Here is a 23,532-nt window from a genome sequence, read left to right as displayed (position 1 = left end):
TGCAGTTCATTTCGCAAAGAAGTTTCTTAGTGCTCAGTGTTCATCTTCGAGTGAAGTGCTGGAGCTTTATAGGTTAAAATAGTACATCATCATTTGGAATACATACATATATTTCATGTGTGTTCCGTGTCCACAACAATCTACGTAAAAACGTAGCTAACACAGAAACTTTTTTCATGTTTTAGTAATAATTGAAAAAATGTAGACATGAAATGTATGATGTGTGAAACCTGAAATACAAATATGAAATAAACACTTTCACTAAAAGTATAACAAAACAAGTGCACTTTTATTCAAGAATTTAACCGAAGAAAAAAGAAAGCAGGTTACGGTAGGCGGCTGACATGACAGCTTGCGTGGTGCAATGCTAAGAACTGCCGACTCCCAATCAAGAACTTCTGGGTTCGATGCTGGCAGCTTCTCAAGTTTACCATTTTGAGTGGAGAGCTGCTATTATCGTTTACCAGTAATGGCGTACTGCACGATACCGTGCAGTGAATACACTTGACTTGAGCATTCCTAGTTTTCATCCTCTTTCCTTGTACGTTTAGCATTCGTTTGCTCAGAGGTTGATGCACTTGCTGCTTTGCTTCCTAAGCAGCTCTTCTTTACTTGTACGATACGTTGGCAAGCTCTGTAAGCTGTGCTGTTTCTTTGAAGGACAGGTGATTGGCAAGATGATGCCGGACTTCGTTCTGTATTCAAACAGTGCCATCTTTCGCCTTTACAACTGGTGCAGCTGCGTTGTTTTTATATGTGAGTGGACGCTTCTTGCGGGGACGGCTTCTGTTCTTTTTGTACGATCTGAGTTTACCTCTGTTATAGCGCATCTTTATTTGAAAACAGCAGTGTTAGATCGGGGCAAGCGTGAACGCGACTGAGAGAATAAAACTGAAAAAAAAAAAACCTAACCTTTACGAGTACCATACATTTACACCGTCTGTTACAGATTCAAATCAAATGTGTGCTTTTATTGTATAATAGTAGCAATAAGAACAGCTCACTACTCAAAACGTTTATTTTGGGAGATGTTAAGACTCGAACCCAGAACCTTCTAAATTGGAGTCAGCAGCTCTAACCAGTATACTACCCGAGAAGTCCGGACAACAAGCAACACTAACCTGATTTCTTTCTCTTCAGTTATAGTCTTGGGGAAAACAAACGCATTTGTTGTGTTATACTTGAATCTTTTGTGAAAGTGCTCACTAGATATTTGGACTTCAGTCTATACACTCCATCTCTACATTTTGTCGTTAATACTAAAAAATGGAAAAAGTTTGTCTTTTAGGTATGTGTTCAATATTTCTGTCATCCTACACTTGGGTGGACACGGAACACACGTGAAATGGTACCTGACTCACTGATAAACAAAGCTTCTTTTGGGAGAGCTTTTTGCAGTTTCTCCGGCGGTGGAGGGGATGGTATAGCAGGTTGCTTGCTGCTTGAGATTATCGACACATTTATAAGACAAGAGACGCTGAATGGAGACGTGCGAGTAGATTTAAGATATGCCAGATTTACAAGTTTTCTTGTAAGGTTTGGTAATTCTAGTGTTAAAACATGTCTAACATTCAATCAGATAAAACTCTAAAATAACCCTATGTAGTAGCATGAATGTTAGATCATTCATGGGATCAAAGGAACTGCAATTTCTTGTTGTTTTATTTTTAATTATGTTTTTTGTGTTGCCTTTGCCAAAACCTCTATTGGAGAAGTCTAGGCAAAAGAAAAAAGCTACCACATATAAAAATAGGAATAGCTACAGAAGACTATTCAGATTATGCTGCTGTAAAATACTGTAATAAGCAGTATGTGAATAAATAATGATGGAAGAGAATGTCATTTAAGGCATATTTTTGTGTTTAATTAAATACAACCACTGCCCATCCTTAATATTTCTATATGACCTTTAATGCTGGTACGGACAAACAGAAAATGTCTATAAAACAACCAATACATTCACACTGCCCAGTTTTGTAATTGAAGCTGGTTGCTTCATCCCCTAATATGATCTGCTCCAGTTCACTTGGAATGGTCACACTCTCTTGCACACTCTCACTACTTTTCTCCCTTGCAGCGCACTCTCCACTTTTTTCTATTCTCTTTCTTGTCCGACAACGACCCATGACCTGTTCACAGCATTTTTTTTCTTAAAACCTCTGAGACATCACCATGAGGTGTGCAACTTCTGGATTAAATAATTAGAAACAGGGCGAGCACAATGTTTCTGGATAAGATCATTTGTTAAAATCACTGGAGCCGCAGGCAAACAGGCCACTCCAGATTAAATTTTAACTGTCTGCCAGCCCACTATAATATTTATTACCTTTATGGCTTCTGATAATCTGCAGCAGCTTCATCACAGTAAGGTTTACTTAGCGGCATTACAGTCTTGACCAACAATTTATACTACTGCAGTGACATCTCATCTATCAATTCACTCTTGTTCGGTAGTTAAAGTGTTGATTTAATATGCTTAAACAGCTGTACATTACCCCTGTAGGTGGCTAATGATACTGTAATATCCAACTTTATAAGCAACGTAAACATTTTTTAACAAACAGTAATATGAAAAATTGTGAAACCACACAAAATTTCAGTTTAGACATCAGTCAAACTGGGATATTGTTTTATTTTTATTCATAACAATCAGACACTTTGTGACCTCTGCCTGAAAGACTTCCTTATGTTTCAGAATACTAACTTCTATTATATTTCATCCCAATCTGCAACTAACCTAACATTCTTACACCTGAATAATCTAATTCATGGTTGCAGGAAAGAAATGAGCCTACCTCATCAGCACTGTGCCAGTGGATTTAGAATCACTAACTAAAGTGCACATCTTTAAAATTTTTGGAAAACACAACAGTGCCCAAAGGACAATTCATGCAGACACTTAGGAGAATATACAAATTCCACAAAACACAAGGAGCAAGAACTTGTCCTGTCAGCTATTCTTTCTCCTCATGATAAAGAAGGCCTGAGCACCACTAAAGACCTCTTGTGTGTAATAATTATCTAAATTCACCAATGCAATCCCATCTTTTGTTGTTAAAATCAGGAGTACACAAACACTAGGAGTCTCATTTGAACATGAAAACACACCTAATTGGCATTTATTAACATTAAACTGAGCAAAGGATACAGCCAGACACGATGTCTGCTTTTTAAACGACATGCACAAATGATGGAAATTGGTTTGAAATTTCTGCTTAACTCTTACTCATTGTCCCAAAAGAGACAAAAACATGTCCTGATAAAAGTGCACATTTCAGATAAGGACACAAGTACAGGTAACAACTCCTGCATTGGTCCATCCTGCATCATTTAACAAAACCCAGTACTTATGGAAAATATGTATTTTATTAATGTAAAAAGCTTCAAGTAGGCACCATCAGGTTTTATTGGATCAGACTACACATGGACAATTATCAACGGGGAAAAGGGGTTCACTATGAAGAGGGAAATAAGTATACCTAAGGTGTATACTATGCATAATCCTACACTGAAAATATGTTTTCTTTTTATTGTTGCAAAAATAATAATTCACAGCCTTTACTTGTGTGAAAAACATTTCTACAATGTCTTGGGAAGATTAAGAATGTTTTAATTTTTGAAAACATAGAGCACCTTCAGAAAAAAACTCACAATACTTGATGGCTATTCAGTATCATGGCAAAGACAGAAATCCCTTTCACCGGTTTCTCAATTAAAAGTAATTTGGTTATTGAAGTGAAAAATATTGTTCCCTATTCTGCAAGAGAACATAAAATATATAAATACTAGTAGTATCAGAAAATATAAAACAGTGGTAAGTCAATCAAGTAGTTGCCCAGATATAAATTAAGTAAACTCTAGCATTTGTATTTCCGGAAATCATGCTCTGAAATTCTCTGGAAATATGACATGGCTTCTGCTGTTTTTCTTTTCCTGACGTGTTAACGTGATGATGTAGCACTGTGAGTCATTTCTTCATTTGTAGTTTTATAGTTGTGCTTCTCTCGCGTGTTATTGTACCTTCCAAAGTAATGGGTCAACTTGCAGTCACTCATCAGTGTGGTAACGACTTTAACTCAATAAAACCAATAATGTAACAAAAAAGACAAATAAAAAAAGCTAGTACCGCTTCTTTTTTTCCCCCATTTTGGTATCAACTTAGTCTGGTTGTACCAGTTCTTGTGACATCACTACCTACGGGACAATAGCAGTACTGTATTCTGCTCAATACTTTTGATCCGGTAAAACAACACTTCCAGCTATAATAAAAGTAAATTCAATTCTTGCAGCTAGTGCATTTTCTAGCTTGTGTAATTTGTTTTCTTTATTTCCTTAACACTAGAATTACCAGAGCCTACGAAAAAACTCGTAATTCCGTCCCACCTTAAACTGCTTCTTAAATCCCTTCACACCTCTCCGCCAGCGCCCTTTGTCTTCTAAATGTGCTGATAAAGAGAAGCTAGGAGCAGCCGGCTATTCCATCCCCCCACCAATTTAGAACGTGCACGAACTTCTCTCAGCTCATGCCTTGATTGAGTATCTGGGAGTGAAGTGGAGATTTAGAGTGAAATAATAGATCGTTGTTTGGAACACACGCATTTCATGTCTGTTCCGTTTCTACAGTAATCTGTGTCAACACATTGTTAAAACAGAAACTTTTTTATATTCTAGTAGTAGATGACAAAATGTAGGCATAAACTATATAATGTATGAAGCCTGAAGTCCAAATAGCAAAGAAACATTTTCACAAGAATAACACAATTGCACTTTTATTCAAACATATAACTGCAGAAAGAAAAAGCCGCCTTAACATGCGACATTGACACCAGTTTACTATAACTGACTCCGTGGTTCAATAGATACAGCCCCCGCTTGGGAATCAAGGGGTCACGGGTTCGATCCTGCGCCCCTCCCTTTTGAGAAGTAAACTGTTCTTAGTCTTACTGTTTTAGAATAAAACATACATTTGATTTCAGTCTGTAACAGCCGGTGCAATTTATGATCTTTGTAAAGGTTAGCTTTTTTTTTTATTCACTTTTCACTCTCTCAGTCGCGTTCAGAATCAATCCATACAACCCCATCTGACACGGCTGTTTTCACTAAAGACGCGCTATAGCTCTGCAGTGTACCACGATGCATACTAACGCCCCCCGGTTCTGACACACAAGCGCTGGCGAAGCTGCCTTCGTATCTCACCGTCACTTGCTTTTCTTTTTATTCAGTTTTATTGAGTGTTCCTGCCAGTCCCGCATGTTGCTGTATGCTTTTTCTTTTGCACCCAGGACATGCAGAAGAAAGAATGGTAAAGACCAACTTCGCGCTATATGCAATCATCAGACACTCCCCATCTGCCCGTGTCGTTCAAACACAGGAACATATATTGGTGTAAAAGTATAACAAAAGTGCACTTTTATTCAAGTGCACTTTTTCCATCGCCTTTTCCTGTAAGAAGCAGTGTACACACTTCTCTCTATGCTGTGGTTTCTATTACACACCTGAAAGAAAGAGACAATACATGTGAACATATCCAGCATACAGCAACATGCGGGGACTGGCAGGAACACTCAATAAAACTGAATAAAAAGAAAATCAAGTGACGGTGAGATACGAAGAAGACAGCTTCGCCAGCGTCTGTGTGTCAGAACCGGGGCGTTAGTATGCATCGTGGTACAGCACAGAGCTATAGCGTCTGTATTCTGTTTCTTTTGTACTCCAGGGCACGCAGAGGAGAGAATACTAAAGAGCAGAAAGTTCGGCGCTATATGCAATCATCAGACACTCCCATCTGCCCGTTGTTTTGTTATACTTTTCAATACTTTTATACTGCTCAAGCGGGCATGCTCAAAAATACACGTGTAATGCCACGAAAAGTGCGCAGACACTTCATTTCGCAAACAAAACAAGTGCACTTTTATTCAAAACTACCTGTATAACCGAGGAAAAAAGAAAGCAAGATACAGTAGGCGATTGATAGACATCTTGCATGGTGCAATGCTAAGAAGTGAAGATTTTCATTCCGTGCTATATAAAATCATCACATTCAAATATTAACAGTTCCCACACACCCAAGGACCGTCCTTCCTACATTTACGACACGTGTACTTGTTGCCGTGTACACACCTCTCTGTGCTATGGTTTCTATTACACTGAATGAGCACCTGACACTGTACTTTCTTCCCTGGGGAAGGTCCGCATCAGAGAATTTCCAGTTCCTGCATAAATTCACACCCGATCTGACGCTGTTCGTTTTCAAATAATATTGCATTAGTGCGATTATATTTTCACATATATTGTCTTTCTTTCAGGTGTGTAATAGAAACCACAGCTAGAGAGAAGTGTGTACACTGCTTCTTACAGGAAAAGGCGATGGAAAAAGTGCACTTGAATAAAAGTGCACTTTTGTTATACTTTTACACCAATATATGTTCCTGTGTTTGAACGACACGGGCAGATGGGGAGTGTCTGATGATTGCATATAGCGCCCGTTAGTTGGTCTTTACCATTCTTTCTTCTGCATGTCCTGGGTGGCAAAAGAAAAAGCATACAGCAACATGCGGGGACTGGCAGGAACACTCAATAAAACTGAATAAAAAGAAAAGCAAGTGACGGTGAGATACGAAGAAGGCAGCTTCGCCAGCGTTTGTGTGTCAGAACCGGGGCGTTAGTATGCATCGTGGTACACTGCAGAGCTATAGCGCGTCTTTAGTGAAAACAGCCGTGTCAGATGGGGTTGTATGGATTGATTCTGAACGCGACTGAGAGAGTGAAAAGTGAATAAAAAAAAAGCTAACCTTTACAAAGATCATAAATTGCACCGGCTGTTACAGACTGAAATCAAATGTATGTTTTATTCTAAAACAGTAAGACTAAGAACAGTTTACTTCTCAAAAGGGAGGGGCGCAGGATCGAACCCGTGACCCCTTGATTCCCAAGCGGGGGCTGTATCTATTGAACCACGGAGTCAGTTATAGTAAACTGGTGTCAATGTCGCATGTTAAGGCGGCTTTTCTTTTTGCAGTTATATGTTTGAATAAAAGTGCAATTGTGTTATTCTTGTGAAAATGTTTCTTTGCTATTTGGACTTCAGGCTTCATACATTATATAGTTTATGCCTACATTTTGTCATCTACTACTAGAATATAAAAAAGTTTCTGTTTTAACAATGTGTTGACACAGATTACTGTAGAAACGGAACAGACATGAAATGCGTGTGTTCCAAACAACGATCTATTATTTCACTCTAAATCTCCACTTCACTCCCAGATACTCAATCAAGGCATGAGCTGAGAGAAGTTCGTGCACGTTCTAAATTGGTGGGGGGATGGAATAGCCGGCTTCTCTTTATCAGCACATTTAGAGACAAACGCTGGCGGAGAGGTGTGAAGGGATTTGAGAAGCAGTTTAAGGTGGGACGGAATTACGAGTTTTTTCGTAGGCTCTGGTAATTCTAGTGTTAATCTGAGCATTTTCGTCCATCTATATTCTGTTTTAACAACCTACATTTTGAGCATTGCCCACTATATTTATTACAGGTGTTATTTGTCCACATCCAGCTATGATATTACCCATGAATATAGCCAGGCTAACCTGATGAAACTCAACAGCTAAAATAATAAATAAATAAATCAAGACATAGTATTTCCAGTGTAGACTAAGGGGCTCTGCCCCCTGCTCAATTCACTTCGCTCTTGGAGCACAAACACGAATATCATCAGAGTTTCCACTCAGTGGATCAAGCTGCTCTGTCAGACATCCTATGACTTCGTGGGATCCTCTCAGGGTTGCTGGATATCATGGCCGGCCTGTATACTGGAACTGTGAGTGCTGTGCAGAGTGGAGGCAGAACCTCTGCATTTTTCCTATTTAATTCTGAGGTTCGTCAGGGATGTGGTTCTTGCTCCTACTCTGTTCAATGCTTGCATGGACTGGATGTTGGACAAGGTCGTGGGGGTCCAGCGGCTGTGGGGCATCTGTTGGCGAAGAAAGATTCACTGATCTTGACTTTGCCAACAGTACCATCATCTTTGCGGAGTCAATGGAGGCTCTGATAGGGGCTCTCGAGAGACTGAGCTAGGAGTCCGAGTGTCTAAGTTTGCAAGTGTCCTGGATAAAAACCAAGATCCAGGCCTTTAATGACCTCTTAGGCACAGCCGTCAGCAGTGTGTCTGTCTGCAGAGAGAGTGTTGACCTTGTCGAGAGGTTTACTTACCTTGGCAGCCACATTCACGTCTCTGGTGACTCTTCCAATGAAGTCAGTAGATGGATTGGGAGAGCATATGGGGGTCATGAGGTTGTTGGAAAGGGGTGTGTGGAAATCCTGATACCGATGCCAAAAGATGAAGGCCCACGTCTTTAGAGTCCTGGTGCTTCCTGTCTTGCTATATGGTTGCAAGACATGGATGCTATCCTGTGACCTGAGATGAAAACTGGACTCCTCTGGTACTGTGTCTCTTCTGAGAATTCTTGGGTACATGCGGTTTGACTTTGTGTGGAATGAGCAGTTGCACATGGAGTCCCAAATGAGGCACATTACCTGCACTGTGAAGAAATTTTGGTAGATCTATCAGGCGATTGTAGTAAAATGTATGAGTGTTTACAATCTTGACCATGATGTCAGCATCAATGAAAACTTATATAAGGCTTATAAGGGCAGACTGCTACGTCATTGGTGTCGACTTTGACAGATGCTCTGCTGGATCAAAGTTACTGTGTAACCATGGAGAATTTTTATAATTCACTGCAAAGAAAGACTGACACACATGGAACAGTGCGTCCCAACCATCTTGGCCTGCCTGAAGATTTTGGCAGAGCTAAATTATAGTGAAGTAGCTTGGCAAAAGGGTAAAGTGTTTGTGCTGAAATGGAAAGACAAGAAAGATGTTTGTCTTTTTAGCACTGTACACACTGCAGCTACAGTTACTGTACAGGTGAAAGGCAACAAGCAGGTTACAAAGCCTTGTGCTGTGGTCAACTACAATACCGCAAAAGGTGGTGTAGATCATGTGGATCAAGAATACTACAAAAAGATATTTTTTCATCTGGTGGAACAGTGCATTTGGAATGCATTCATATTATACAAGCAAAAAGCTGGCAAACTGTATCTCATTCAAACTTTACATGCCTGCTTGTAGAAGAAATCATTACCACACATCCACATTACCACTAAAGAGACATGGTTGACCCACCACATCACAGATCAATCCAGAGCATTTTATTGGTAAAAAATGTTATTGATTATATACCTCCAAAAGGTAAAAAAAAGAATCCAACGCAAACCTGTGCAGTATGCTGTTCAAAAATTGATAAATCTAGAAAGAAAATCCTAAAAGAAACATGCTATTATTGTCCCGACTACGACGTTATATTGTGTCTTTCATCATTCTTTAAGATTTACCACACAAAGGACTGATTTTGAGGTTATATACTGTTTTGGCATCATTAATAGTATTATTATTATTTTTGTTATTATTGTTTATATTATTATTTTTATTCATCATTACAATTATTACTTGTATAATTAGACTTCTGAGATTTAATAAAAATGTAATTTTTCATGTCAAAAAAAAAAAAATTGCTTCTTATATTTTTTTGGAATAAAAAGCAGCACTAAAGAGGTTAAAACATATTTGTTGTTTAAATAAATGACATTTACAGATTAAAAAATAATATATTATTGATTGTACAATTAATTCTCCAAGGGGGAATTTAATTTCCTCAAAGCATTACAACACCTGATACAGGCATATTTTGAGACATGACATTTATATAACATTAGAATAAATCCAGCCCACCTTAAATCCCTTCGTACCTCTCCGTCAGTGTCTTTTGTCTTCTAAATGTGTCGATAAGTCCAAGCAGCAAACAGTCTGCTATACCATCCCCCCACCACATCAGAACGGGCAAGAAGTTCTCCCAGTCCCTGCCTTGATTGATTATCTGGCAAGTAAGCTACTCAGAATTGTAAGGGGAAATAATTCGATGTGTGTTTTGTGTCTGCAACAATCTATGTAAACACATTGTTAAGAGAAATGTTTTTCACGTTTTAGTAACAAATGACAAAATGCAGACATGAACTGCATAATGTGTGAATGCTGGCTGCCAAAGATCAAATAAATAGTTTCACAAAAGGTGCAAGTACAATACGCCAGCTTGTGTGGTGCTGTGCTTAGAACTGCCGGCTTAAAATCCAGAGGTCGCGAGTTTGAAACCAGCTCCCCGGGAAACATTTACCGTTTAGTCAAAGCTGCACTGACAGAAAAAAGAGACATAGGTATATATGATATTTGGAATTATTCATTTTATAGTACATTTCGAAAAACACTGTGGCACGGATTCAACATTATTCATATTCAATCGCATGCTTTCTTGCGTTTGTAATCAGTGACCACGTGACCACAGTGTGTGTGTTCAGCCGTCTGAATTGATTCCTTTCTGCATTAAATGACAGCGAAGCAGAAATGAGATGTGAAACAAGCTAAAAGATGACCAGCTAAACTGAGGCTTCAAACTCCAACCAATTTCACTCCAATCACTTTCTTAATGAGAAGCCAATTCTTGCTGTTAATTAAACCCATTTTTTAATTCCATGGCTTGTTGCTGCTCTCATTCTGCCACAGCTGACATTTCGAAAACTGTTGTTTTTCTGTTCTTTCTCAGAGCACTGTCAAAATGTTTTGGTGACTGGAGAGATCAACCAAGACCATCACCTCTCCTTAATTTCAGATATTGTGTAATGGGCACAGGGGAGCTGGTCATGTGGTGGCTTGTTTTGTGTCTCATTATTGTTTGGCTGCTAATTAAAGAAAAAGAAACAACTATGGGGCCTGAGTCAAGTTAATTAAAAGAAGTAATTAGCAGCAAAACTAGTCACTAATTAAGAAGATAGTAAGAATGAAAACCTGCAGCCACTGCGGCACTCAAGGCCTGGAGTTCGACACCCCTGCCCTAGAAGGACCAGTGAAAGGCCCAGAGGAAGAGGGTGTTTGGTGCAGGGGCACTGTGTGCTGTGCAGGACTTTGTTTATTTTAAATAAACGTGTGTGTTTTTAACTTCTGGTGTCCGTCTGTCTGTGTCCGGGCTGATCCTCTCACAGCAATCAACAGGTTTAAATGTTAACAGTTCACACACACACACACACACACACACACAAGGACCATCCTTTCTACGTTTACGACATGTGTACCTGTTGCAATGTACACACTTCTCTCTGTGCTGTGTTACTATAACACTGAAGGGGCTGGGGAAGCGGTGGTCTTGGAACAGAAGGTTGTCGATGTTGCATCTTCTTTTGTATTATTAATCGCCTTTTCTTGTAAAAAGCAACAACGAAGTTCCTCCACAAGGTGAGCTATGAACACTCTTCTGTTCTCAGTGGCCCCCGTGCATGCCTTGTACAGTGCATGTGCGTTGATCGCGCCATGTTAAGCTTGTTATAGTACAAGCAACCGGCCACCTACGCGATTCTGCTCGCAATGAATAAGCTCACGCCTTCTGGTGCACGATGTTAACGCAGCATCGGGCAAAAAAGAAAGAAACAAATATATGCGACATTTTGAAGAAATTATTTTATGACCTGAATAGTACCAATCAGAAAACACTGTCGCACTAATGCAATATTATTTGAAAATGAACCTCGTCAGATCATGTGTGAATTTATACTGGCACTGTTAGTTAGAGTCAGATCGGGGAGGGTGTTGGGGGTTGTTGTTTGGGGGCGAGAGACAGCGTCAACGTGACAGAGAATAAAACTGAAAAAAAGCTAAACTTTTACAAATACCATACATTTGCAGCTGATCTGACGCTGTTCGTTTTCAAATAATATGGCATTAGTGAGATGATGCTTTCTAATTGGTACTATTCAGGTCATAAAACGATTTCTTCAAAATGTCACATATATTGTCTTTTTCTTTCAGGTGTGTAATAGAAACCACAGCACAGAGAGAAGTGTGTCCATTGCAACAGGTACACATGTTGTAAATGTAGGAAGGATGGTCCTTACGTGTGTAACTGTTAACATTTCAATCTGATGATTGCACATAGCGCGGAACTGACCTCTCTGTACTATTCTTTCCTCTGCATTTTCTGGAGTACAAAAGAAATACAACCATACAGAAACTTGTGGGGACTGGCAAGATCAGGGGAAAGAAAAAAAAAAACACGTGGTCACCAATTACAAGTGCAAGATGTTATGCGAATGAATATGAATAATATGAATAATGTTGCATTCAGGTCATAAAATGAATAATTCCAAATATTATATATACTCATGTCTGTTTTTTTTTTTCTGTCAGTGCGGCTTTGACATCATGGACCATAAGGTGCATACTAATTCAGCGTGAGCAGGAACACTCAATAAAACTGAATTAAAAAAATTCAAGTGAAGGTGAGATACGAAGAAGGCATATTCACCAGCATTTGTGTGTCAGCTTTTATCCATCCAGATCTGAGAATGTCCAGTTCCATTGTCTCAAAACACCGCTCACAGTTATTCCCAGTTTCAAATTAAAACTAACAGAGTCAGATCCCTGGGGGGTGGTAGTATGCATCATGATTGTGACTGAGAGAATAATAGTGAGAAAAAAAACGCTAACTTTTACAAGTCCTATAAATGTACACTGGCTGTTACAGACACAAATCAAATGTATGTGTGTACTGTATAATATTAACAATAAGAGCAGCTCACTACTGAAAACGGCAAATATAGGAGGCAGTCAGGATCGAACCGAGAATTCTTGATTACAAGTCAGCAATTCTTACTGCTACGCCATGAAAGCTTTTGTGAATTTGTTTATTTGATCTTTGGACTTCAGGCTTCACACATTATATAGTTTATGCCTACATTTTGTCATTTATTACTAAAATATGAAAAACATTTGTTTTAACAATGTGTTTACACAGATTGTAGAAACGGAACACACATGAAATGCATGTGTTCCAAGTAACGATCTATTATTTCCACTCTAAAACTCCAGCACTTCACTCCCAGATAATCAAGGCATGGCTGGGAGAAATTTGTGCATATTCTGCGGCGGTGGGGGGATGGAATAGCAGGCTGCTTGCTGCTTGTCTTGATCGGCACATTTACAGGACAAAACACACTGATGGAGAGGTGCGAAAGGTGGGCCGGATTTGCAAGTTTTTTCGTAGGCTTTGATAATTCTAGTGTTAAACTGATAAATGAAGGTGTAACACTTCCCCTAAAAATTACATTTTTTTAATCTGTTTCTTATTCCAGGTTTTGGGGGGCTCAGGGAAAATGGTTAAGGACCAAAGGGCATATTTTCATTTTAAAATAACATAATTATAATTAAAACTAAACTTAAATTATATTTTATTTAAAGAAAACAAGTATTACGTAGACGTGTGTAAAACAAATATTTAATTGTGCTTAACTATAACCAAATAATAATAAACAACCAGTAGACTGTCCTGAAGATAAGCAGGGCTGAATGCACAATTGACGTGACATGGGGACAGGCAGTGCTGCATTCCACACGCTTCATAATGATTTGCACTACAATCTATCATTCCACAAAGATTTGAGAATGCAAGTGGAAACTTTAGGATGAAGAACAAATTGCTGGTCCGTGCAGAAGATAGCACCTGGTCACTGGTAGATCACAGACACACAGCACAACAATGGGTAGACAATCAGAGAAATCGGTCGCTTACCTGATGGAGGAAACAACGAGAGACAAGCCTTGTCTTGTTGCCAGTTTGTATTTGATATTTTGTTTCTCATGACCCAAGGAAGTATGACTAGGAATTTTTTGCTATCAGAAGACTACAGTTATCTTTATTAACTAATAGGGGGCTTTGCCCATCTCCGGGTTTGGTTTACCGAATATACAATTTAAAGAGATTGTTATTTTCATGGGAATTGTTACATATGCATTATTTTCACTTTTACTTTAAAACTTTTGTAAAAACAATACTTGGAATTAACTTTTCTTCTACATCGCACTGAATTTTGATTCCACGTTTAAACTTTCATCGTGACAATGCAATGTACTGTATAACTGCCTGTGAGTGAATATTGTTTCTTTCTCTCTAGTAAATAAAACGACTTTCTACAACAACTGAGGTTAGATGACCGTGGTTTTGTTTGAAAATAGTTGTAAGTAGGGCATGACTTGAAAGAATCTCATATTAAAAGTCTCTGTCTCACGGGACTTCATACCGCAACAACATTTTTGGAATTTTTTAATTCTCGCTGGCAACACGAATTAGACGATCTACAAATCTCTGACTTAAAGTTTGAATTCAAACAATATATTCGATCTCTTTTCGCTGTTCCGTTATTTCACCGAGTAATAATTTCTGTTTATTTGCACTAATACGATCTTTCCTATCCTTTTTTTTGAGACTTTGGAATTTCATATTCCCATTATCTCTAACCTGCTGTGCATGTGTACATTTATCCCATAGCCTAAGGCACACCAAATATTACTTTACCTTACTGCAAACAACAATGATGTTTACAACCTGCACATTTAAGCAGCTCATGTAACGGACTGAATGTTTTTTTTTATTTTTGGGATTGTTCCTCTAGTGCTTGAAGTGAAAGAAAACAGCTGCTGCTACTTTGTTTTGGCTTAAACAACCGGGATTCCCCATTTAAAGTTCCCAGATTTAAATGCATATGAAAAGAATTTTGCAGAGTGTTTGTGGGGTGGGGTTGATGGGGTGGGAATGGACAGTTGTGAAGCATCCCCACTCAAAGTAAACATGTAAATGATTTTAGACAGATGGGCAGGGGTTCCATTTCAAAGTCCATAAATGTGAACATACATTACAGTGGAGCAACTTGTGGGGAAATCATTAAGTTCTTTTTCATGCCACTTGCCCCAACTGTTTTTGATCAGAGGATGCCACTTCTACCTCCACATCTCTCTTCCTGCCTTTTTGCCTCTGGCAAAGCAACACTAACACTAACACTAACAGCAATAGCATCATGCAAAAGCACTCAAGATTTATAGTGCTTGCTATACACCGAGCTTTACCAAACTTTCTTTTCCACTTCACGCTTCACTGTACACGGACAATCCAATTAAATGTGTTTTTTCTTGTCCAGGACACCGTGTCTTCTTCAGCTGTCCATCCACCCTGTTGGCTAGTGCTACTGTCAATCGCTTCTGCTGCACACTTTCATTTGCATAAAGTTACTTGTCAGCTCCATACAGAGCAGGCACGTTAACACTATATTTATTGATAAATACAAAGATACATGGGCGGCACGGCTGCGCAGTGGTAGTGCTGCTGCCTCGCAGTAAGGAGACCTGGGTTCGCTTCCCAGGTCCTCCCTGCGTGGAGTTCCCATGTTCTCCCCGTGTCTGTGTGGGTTTTCTCCGGGTGCTCCAGTTTCCTCCCACAGTCCAAAGACATAGGTGCAGTGGCGATCCTAAATTGTCCCTAGTGTGTGCTTGGTGTGTGGTCTACAGTGGGCTAGTGCCCTGCCCTGCACCCTGTGTTGGCTGGGACTGGCTCCAGCAGACCCCCGTGACCCTGTGTTAGGATATAGCGGGTTGGAAACTGACTGACTGACAAAGATACATGCCTGCTAATTCTTTTTTTCTATAACGTCACCAAATTTCAATGAAATCAGTGAAAGCATTTCTGAAGTTTTGGGGTGTTTAGTTTTTTAACTGTAGGGCTTCTTTTTTACCCCTAAATATTTATATATGAAAATGTTCTTTCTTAGCAGACACCTATTCACCTAGATGTACCAAAAAATCCTGCTAAATTTAAGCTTTTTAACTACAGGGGAAATAGTGTTTTGGTTTTTGACTTATTGAGTGCATATAGATTTTATATTTAAGAAGAGTACCTCCACCCATTCGTTGATCAATAACCTGTACTTGCAGATTTTTCATCAGCAAATTATGAACCTGGATTAGTGAACTGACCAACTGCTTGAAGGTCCTCAAATATGCGAGCTGGGACTATAGCACCTGCCATATTGGTAGTATTATAAAAGAGAAACTATGGTGAATAGCAGTCATAGGAAATCACATTGAAGGTGTCTACAACAATGAACTAAGACATGTTTACCAATTTCATCAGCTAATCAATTATCTTAAGCAATAGTATTAAATTCCATGCACAGGCTCTGCTCACAATTGACTATGAGATATACTGGCACACTCATGTTCTTAAACAAAGATAAAGAAAACGCATTTCAGTAGAATAAACAGAAAACAGTGTAAAATATTTTCACTTAACATTACAATACATTCTTACACACAAAGCACAACTAAACTATTTTCTAGGGTGTCAGTCTTTAATGATTGACAGTTATTGACTGATTAAAATGATTCAGCTATTGATTATGAAACAGGATCAAAATTCCTTATCCATACATAATGATATATAATGCAGGGTTTTTGCAATACAGACAGTCTTTGGGTTACGTATGAGATAGGGATTGTAGGTTTGTACTTAAGTTGAATTTGTATGTAAGTCGGAACAGGTACATTATTTTAATAAATGCTATTGTTGACCAACTGTAACCAAGTGCTCTGCCAATGAATGATGGAGTTTCACCTCTCTCTGACCTTTTTATTATTTCTACTTTATTTTCAATGATGATGGTTTTTCTCTTCTTTACTATATCACCAGCACTTGCATCAGATTTGTGTTTCAGAGACATTGTTGAAGGGTGAAGACAAAAGATTAAGATGAGCTCTTCTGCACAGCACTGTACACGCTATCACAGCAGGAAGGCACCCGTCATCAACATGTCTGATGTATTGAACGAGAGACAACTTCCTGCTATGTGCTTAACAGTACAAGCAGGCTTGCTATTGAGAATGAATGGGGTTGGCGATGGGGGTCATCACACCACATCGCCCACCACAAAGTCACCTCCATTACAGTATGCTGCCTCCAGCGTCCGTCCACCGAGAATGAACATGGTGAAGCCAAAGGCGGGCAGTGAATCGCCCACCACCTCCCCCATTCAACAGGCAGCCATCCGATGCACACTACAATGCTACCCCTTGTCACCCTGTTCACCCCTCAATGGCCTCAATTCAGCCACAACTGGGTCACCGCTTGCAGCATTACCAGCCGCCCCCTGAGAATGAAGGGGGCAGCCGTGTGTGATGGACGGGCAGTGAAACGCCCCTCTCTGCTCCATCCAGCCTGTGTCCAGTCAGGAGCAGTAGCTGCGGCGGCGTAGTGCACGGGCAGCGATCTGCCCCATCAAGCCTCCGTCCTGCACACGAGCGATAGCTGTGCATTATAAACTTACATGTGGTTAGAGAATCTACTATACAAATGTGGATTACGCTCGTCAAATGCCACAAGAAAGCTTCTTCACAATTATGTAAATATAAAACAAAAGCCAAAGCCAGTAAAATGACATTATAAGTTCATATCATAGTGTTAAGTTTACACATTATTAATATTAATCGGTGAAAAGAATGCTTAAGCTTGCTAAAGGTTCACACAGTAAGAGCTGCTTTTATGCAGCTACTATGTTAGGTCTTAAACTGTCTAATTACTGTTTTTAAATTGCAGGAAGATCCATTGAATCAGCTGAACAGTATATCCCAATCCAAACAAAAGAATGCTCAGTCTGATAGAAAAAGATTTGCAATGAACATGTTGCATCACCTGGAGATTATTAACCTTAAGTTACATCTTTAAGGTAATGTTGAGGTTATTCATATTGACCCTTTGCATTGCTGAACTAAATGGAATACATTTGCTTTTGTTAGTCAACAAATCTCTTTTTCTTCATGGCATTAAAAATAAGTTGTTCCCATATCACGGAGTTCTAAATATTCTATCATGAAGGAAGAGTTCAGCAATTCTGCATACTAGGAAGTTCACTTTGGCTTCTTAAGCTTGCAGTTACATTCTTTGGCCATGTTACCATGCATGAGGAAGGAGATATAAATTGAAAAGAAAATCAAAATCCTCGTTGACTACTTCATTTCTACTTCACTGCCACACTTCAGCACAAATATGGCAAAACTACTGCCACTAGACTGATTAATCAATCAATTTCACAATAATTGCCACTGTCACTTGTGAACAAAGCTTGTGGTGGTACTAGAATTGCTCTACTCAGAACTGTGTCTAGCACCTAAACTTCCAGCCAAACCTCCAGAGAGCAAGCCACAATTTCCTAGGCACTAATTCTCATGTTAACTCCTGAGATATGTGTGAAGAGGTCAGGAGAACACCATTATGCATTGCACACATTAAAAAAAGTCTACTAAATGACTGAAAATTACAGGAATGCAACTTCAGCTCTGCAAGTAAATGGACTGGAGATAGTACTAGCACCATCCACAACATAACTCTGTCAAAATGCTCTTATAAAATTATAATGCACTTACAGATAATACAAGCAAACTCCCATCAGTCCTCAAATATCTGAGCAAGTACACAGAGTTAGTCCACTGCTCCACAGTTATGATGGAATCTACATTTCCCTCTATTATAAAAAAAAAAAAATCTTGGGTCGAACATGATTTTCTCGGAGACACTTGAACGTACTGCGAGACAAGGACAGCTGCTGTACAGGCTTTTAAATGTTCGAAATGCTGCACGACATGCAGATCACGAAGCAAGGCACAAGCAGCAGCAAGCCAGGTGATCGAGCATAGAGGAAGTAAAAAAATGGATACGTTTCCCATTGTATCACCATTTAAGGGGGGTTTTGGAGGAGCGACTACATCTCCTTAGCGTGCGTTCAGCCCACCTCTTCACAATGCCAGAGGCAGAGACGTGAAGTGGCTGGCATGTAGCACGCCCCTTGGGGGAAGGGGGTGAGCGAGAGATGCGAGCCGGGGTACAAAGCCCCTAGTTCTCTAAAATAGTTTCAGTTACCAAACAGTGCACCACTCTACCACTCTGGTACACACATACAGCTAATTGTAAGAGAAAACTTAGTAGTAAAGGTTGTATACATTATGGTGTCTTATAAAAAGGGCACAACTAACTCCCTAGTATCCTTCATCATAACAACTATTCATGGTGGCTCTAAAATCGCTACTGACCCCTACTCTCTTTTCTGTTTCTTTTTCCGGTTTCTTTGTGGTGGTGGCCTGCGCCACCTCCACCTACTCAAAGCTTCATGATGCTCCAACAATGATGGACGGATTAAAAGGAAGAAGTCTACGTGACCATCATCATCATCAAGCCCTTCCGTGAGAACCCTAAATCCAAAGAGGACTGTTTCATTTATGTTAGGTAGAATGCCCAGAGGGGACTGGGCGGTATCATGGTCTGGAATCCCTACAGATTTTATTTTTTCTCCAGCCGTCTGGAGTTTTTTTTGTTTTTTCTGTCCCCCCTGGCCATTGAACCATACTCTTATTCGATGTTAATGTTGATTTATTTTTTATAATTATGTCTTTCATTTTTCTATTCTTTAATATGTAAAGCACTTTGAGCTACTGTTTGTATGAAAATGTGCTATATAAATAAATGTTGTTGTTGTTGTTGTTAAGGTACAATCCCAACTTCTGTCACACTTCATTATTTCTGGCTAAATAACATTCACTTTGACAGCCTTACCGCTATGTATGTATTTATTTATAACAACTGCATTGGCCCCTACCATTGAAATTTACTCAGTCCAAAGCATACTTTTGCTACTTGTACCTCAGAGGAATGGTTTACCCACTAGCGTTATAAACTCTTTAAAAAAGTGTCATTCCACATCCTGACCACATTCCCAGGTAAAGCTAACATGTCTCCACCTGAGCTAAGAAAAAGGTTGGCCTCGCCATTGCTACAATTATTGAGTTACCATATGGCTTGAAAAACCTCCTCTGAGGTATTCTAAAAGATCTCACTTCTGCAACCAATACATTCTTGGCCTACCGGTAATTAGAAGTCAAATTTTGCGACTGTAATGCTAAATCCGAAAAAATGCATTTCGTTGAACTTAACTGTTTCCCCTTACTGCCAGTTTTCTATGGAAATTACCATGGAAAACAGCGATCACAGCTCTGTGTAGTTGGCATTGCTATTATTGCATATAACATTGTGGCAGGAAGCCATAACCTATTCCTTTTAATATCTAAGACGAGAAAGGAATGCACACCAGTTGTTCAGAGAACAAAGCTAAGCATACAATCAGGCACAGGGTCAATTTGAAATTTTCAATTAACCTAGAATGCATATCTTAGTTTGTAAGAGGAATTCACTGTACCCAGAGTAATTCTGGCAAAGAAAACATTTAAATTATACAATGACAGAGTCCAACCTGAGAAGTGAACTGAGCACCCTAAAGTGACACAACTTGCTACTAGCTATGACTTGACTTTGTACTTGAAGCTCCATTGCTGTACACAGATCCTATTATAGCCCAAATAGCCTTGAAGTAACAAAACACACACACATTGCATTATATATATACTAGGAAGCTTTGCCCCATGCTCACTTCGCTCGCCAACACCCTTGCCAGCGCTACAAGCTAGCCTCTTTGCAGTTCTGCCGCTCACGTATGGGGATGTGAATGTACAATTTAAACAGATTGTAATTTTCACGTGAAGTGTAACATTTACATCCACGCCACGTATAACTGCCCGTGATTGCATTTAGTTTCTTTTGCTCTATTAAATAAAGCAACTTTTTTGAATGTTTGGCTCTGAAATTTATTAATTGTCTTTGCAAAAGCTATTCTAAAGGGAAACTTAAAGTTTTAATACAGTGGCATATCAAGATCTCCTTTGGTGTCTAATGTTACCCGCAGGAGATGTACTACATTACCTTTCTTGGATACATCCTTCCTTCTATAGTAATTTGTGTGGTGAAAGACCGGACAGTGTTTACAGTTTTAGGTATTCTTCGTGATGTTGTAAGCTGTTCCTCACAATCACCACCAGCTGTTTCAGCATAGTTTATTGATACGCGTTTAACCATTTTGCCGTGTTACCAATCGACATTGTCGGCGTAAATTCGTTTGCCTTCCTCGTTTCTAGATGCTAGGAATGCTGTGTACTCATTTTTTCTGTTAATAACCCTTAGTGATGGGTTCTTATCTTCAATAAGATTTGGACATAATATGTCTTCTTTAATTGGGAACTTAGAGAGAAAAACGTTAAAATTTGTAAGAGCTGAGTGGAAGAAGTGGGTCTGACAAAAGCATTCACAAGACAGAGGTGAGAGGACCGTGGTCTTGTTTGAAAATGGTTGTAATAGGGCGTAACTTAAAAGATTCTAATGGCAAAAGTCACCGTCTCATGGGACTTGCTTCCAAAGGTTGTAAGTATGATGTGACTTGAAAGAATCTCATGTTAAAAGTGTCCATCTCGTGGGACTTCATTCCAAAAAGTTGCTTCAAAAGATCACATATACACAGACATTACATATAAACTACAAAAAGAACAAAATGTCAAACACATATCCACCAATTATGACCACACGGGAAGATGCAAGTAACCAACTTGCACAAAGTCTTCATTAATAACATAATAAAGTCTCTAAAACTACTGTACCCTTTCAGACTCAGCACTACTGACACAGGCTCCTGGGACATAGAAAATAGACAACCACACCTATGTCTGGTATTTGAAACAATCTTGCCTTAAATACATAAAATAAGGTGAAAATTTTACCTTTAATAGAAAGCTAAGACAAATGTTAAACAAAATATTTTATATTCTTAAAGTAATAAGGACATACAGTATAATAAATGTCTTAAGGAAGGAGACCATTGCCACTAAAATGTTTTGTCAGTGATTACCAATTTTACAAGGACAGATTATTACACTGTACATATTCTTAAAAAAATGTTCACACAAACCAACCCGAAACTTTTAGCAAGAATCTTTTTTTACACCTATACCTTCCTTAAAATAAGCACACTAAGTAGTTCCTGCTTACTCTCCTCTGTGCATAGTGCTAATGAAATTTTAACACTACCACCAACGAACTGAAGGATTTCTACCACATGTTTATTTCACCCTGGCAATGACAATACTTACAAAGTAAAACTTATTAATTATAACATATAAAAAACAATTTTAGCGAAGAAAGAATCTGCTTATCTGCTAAAACACTGTGGCCTAGTGATTCAGGAAATGTTTCAGCAAGGTGGCAAATTAATGGGACTAGGTAGCAATGTGAATCAATGTAAAATGCTGCTTTAGTAGTGAAGATGAAGTGTTGCCAAGTGATGTCCCAACATCTAACAAGTCTTCAACTGCATAGCCAACGATCAAACTCCTGTAGACGTACATTCACTTCAATGTAAATTTAATAACTATTCATCCATCCATTATCCAACCCGCTATTTCCTAACTATAAGAAAAACATTCAACACAATTCATTTTGACGACTTTTGATTGATAAAGGATTTACCGAAATCGGCACTGTCATTGCATTCGAAAATGGGAATGCTAGAGAATGCAGAAAAAAGTAAAGGCGCATTATATACAAGGACGCCGAACAGTGAATCTCCTCGTACACGTTTGTCATAAAAGTAGCATAGCGGATGTCTCGTTTTAACAACTAACAGTGACACCCACCTTGGGGTTAGATAAAAAGAGAATAACATTTTACGGAGAAGCAGGGTATTCGCGCAACAACTAGTTTTTAAACTGCTAACGCTAGTGGTTTCAAGCGCCCGAAACAATTACATTTACTTGGGATATCCCCGCCCCTTTTCCCTTCGTTTAATAAGTATATTACTAAAATACAGTATGTCTAAACAAAAATAAAGGCAAATGTTACATATTTTAAGACTCACCTGCCGAGTTCTTTCCCTGGGAGCAAACTGTAGCTGTTACCGAATGGTTCTGTCATGATGGGGGTCTGGATGTCGGTTAACAAGCCGCTTCTCCCCTGGCTGCAAGAACCTACCCCAACCGGCATCATCGCGCCGCTTCACTTCCACAGGACAACTCGAAGCAAACTTCTTTCAAACTAGAAGCAGCTGAGGAATTCAGCAACTTCAACCCTACTTTCCCTAACTGTACCAACAGCGTTTTTCTTCATTGAGATTATAGTAATAAAATATTCCTCTCTCGTTGCACTTTTGAGTGCGAGGTATCGTTTAATTTAACGCTTCCAAATACCACCAACCTCATCCATCTGCTTCGACTCCCAGACTGAACAACGGCATCTCGTTCAATCCACTTCCCCACCCGTCAGTCTCGTCACCATGGAAACACGCTGACTGGCATGCCCAGTTTTCCAATGAGGGGAGGATTCTGTCTAGAAGGCGGAACCAAAGGTAATGTGCGGCTGTTTTAACGAAGACGGTGCCAGTAGGCATTTTTTTTGTTATTATTATTTTCCTCTGAGTTTGTTTTAAGTTAAGTGCTTCAAATTAGCGTGTCGAGGGAAGAAGGTGTATTGTGGACATGTAAGTCCACTACTGTACATACAACGCAGGATGTTTTTTTTCTGTCCCTATGGCAGACAGTACCTATCATTGTAGAAGATCAGATGACAGTTTTCACGAGGTTGGTGATTTTGTACAAATATGTTTTTTACACTACCAAACAAAAACAGACGAACTTACACAACAGCCATACGCATTTCGTGGTTTATCAATGTAAAAGTATA

At 39.2% G+C, this 23,532-nt stretch overlaps 1 protein-coding gene across 1 annotated transcript in view; it reads right to left on the bottom strand.

The window, feature by feature from the left end:
• stk17a (serine/threonine kinase 17a) overlaps positions 1–23,099 on the bottom strand; it is a 131,332-nt gene extending 108,233 nt beyond the window's left edge. Inside the window, exon 1 of the mRNA XM_039753494.1 lies at positions 22,712–23,099. Within this exon, the coding sequence (XP_039609428.1) occupies positions 22,712–22,839 (128 nt within the window). The 5' untranslated portion in view covers positions 22,840–23,099. The remainder of the gene's footprint in view (positions 1–22,711) is intronic.
• Between the last annotated feature and the right edge of the window lie 433 nt (positions 23,100–23,532).

Source organism: Polypterus senegalus, chromosome 5 (assembly GCF_016835505.1).
Source record: "Polypterus senegalus isolate Bchr_013 chromosome 5, ASM1683550v1, whole genome shotgun sequence".
Classification (NCBI taxonomy): Eukaryota; Metazoa; Chordata; class Cladistia; order Polypteriformes; family Polypteridae; genus Polypterus; species Polypterus senegalus.
Note: the sequence above shows the minus strand (reverse complement) of the source record. Positions and strands in the feature narration are given on the sequence as shown.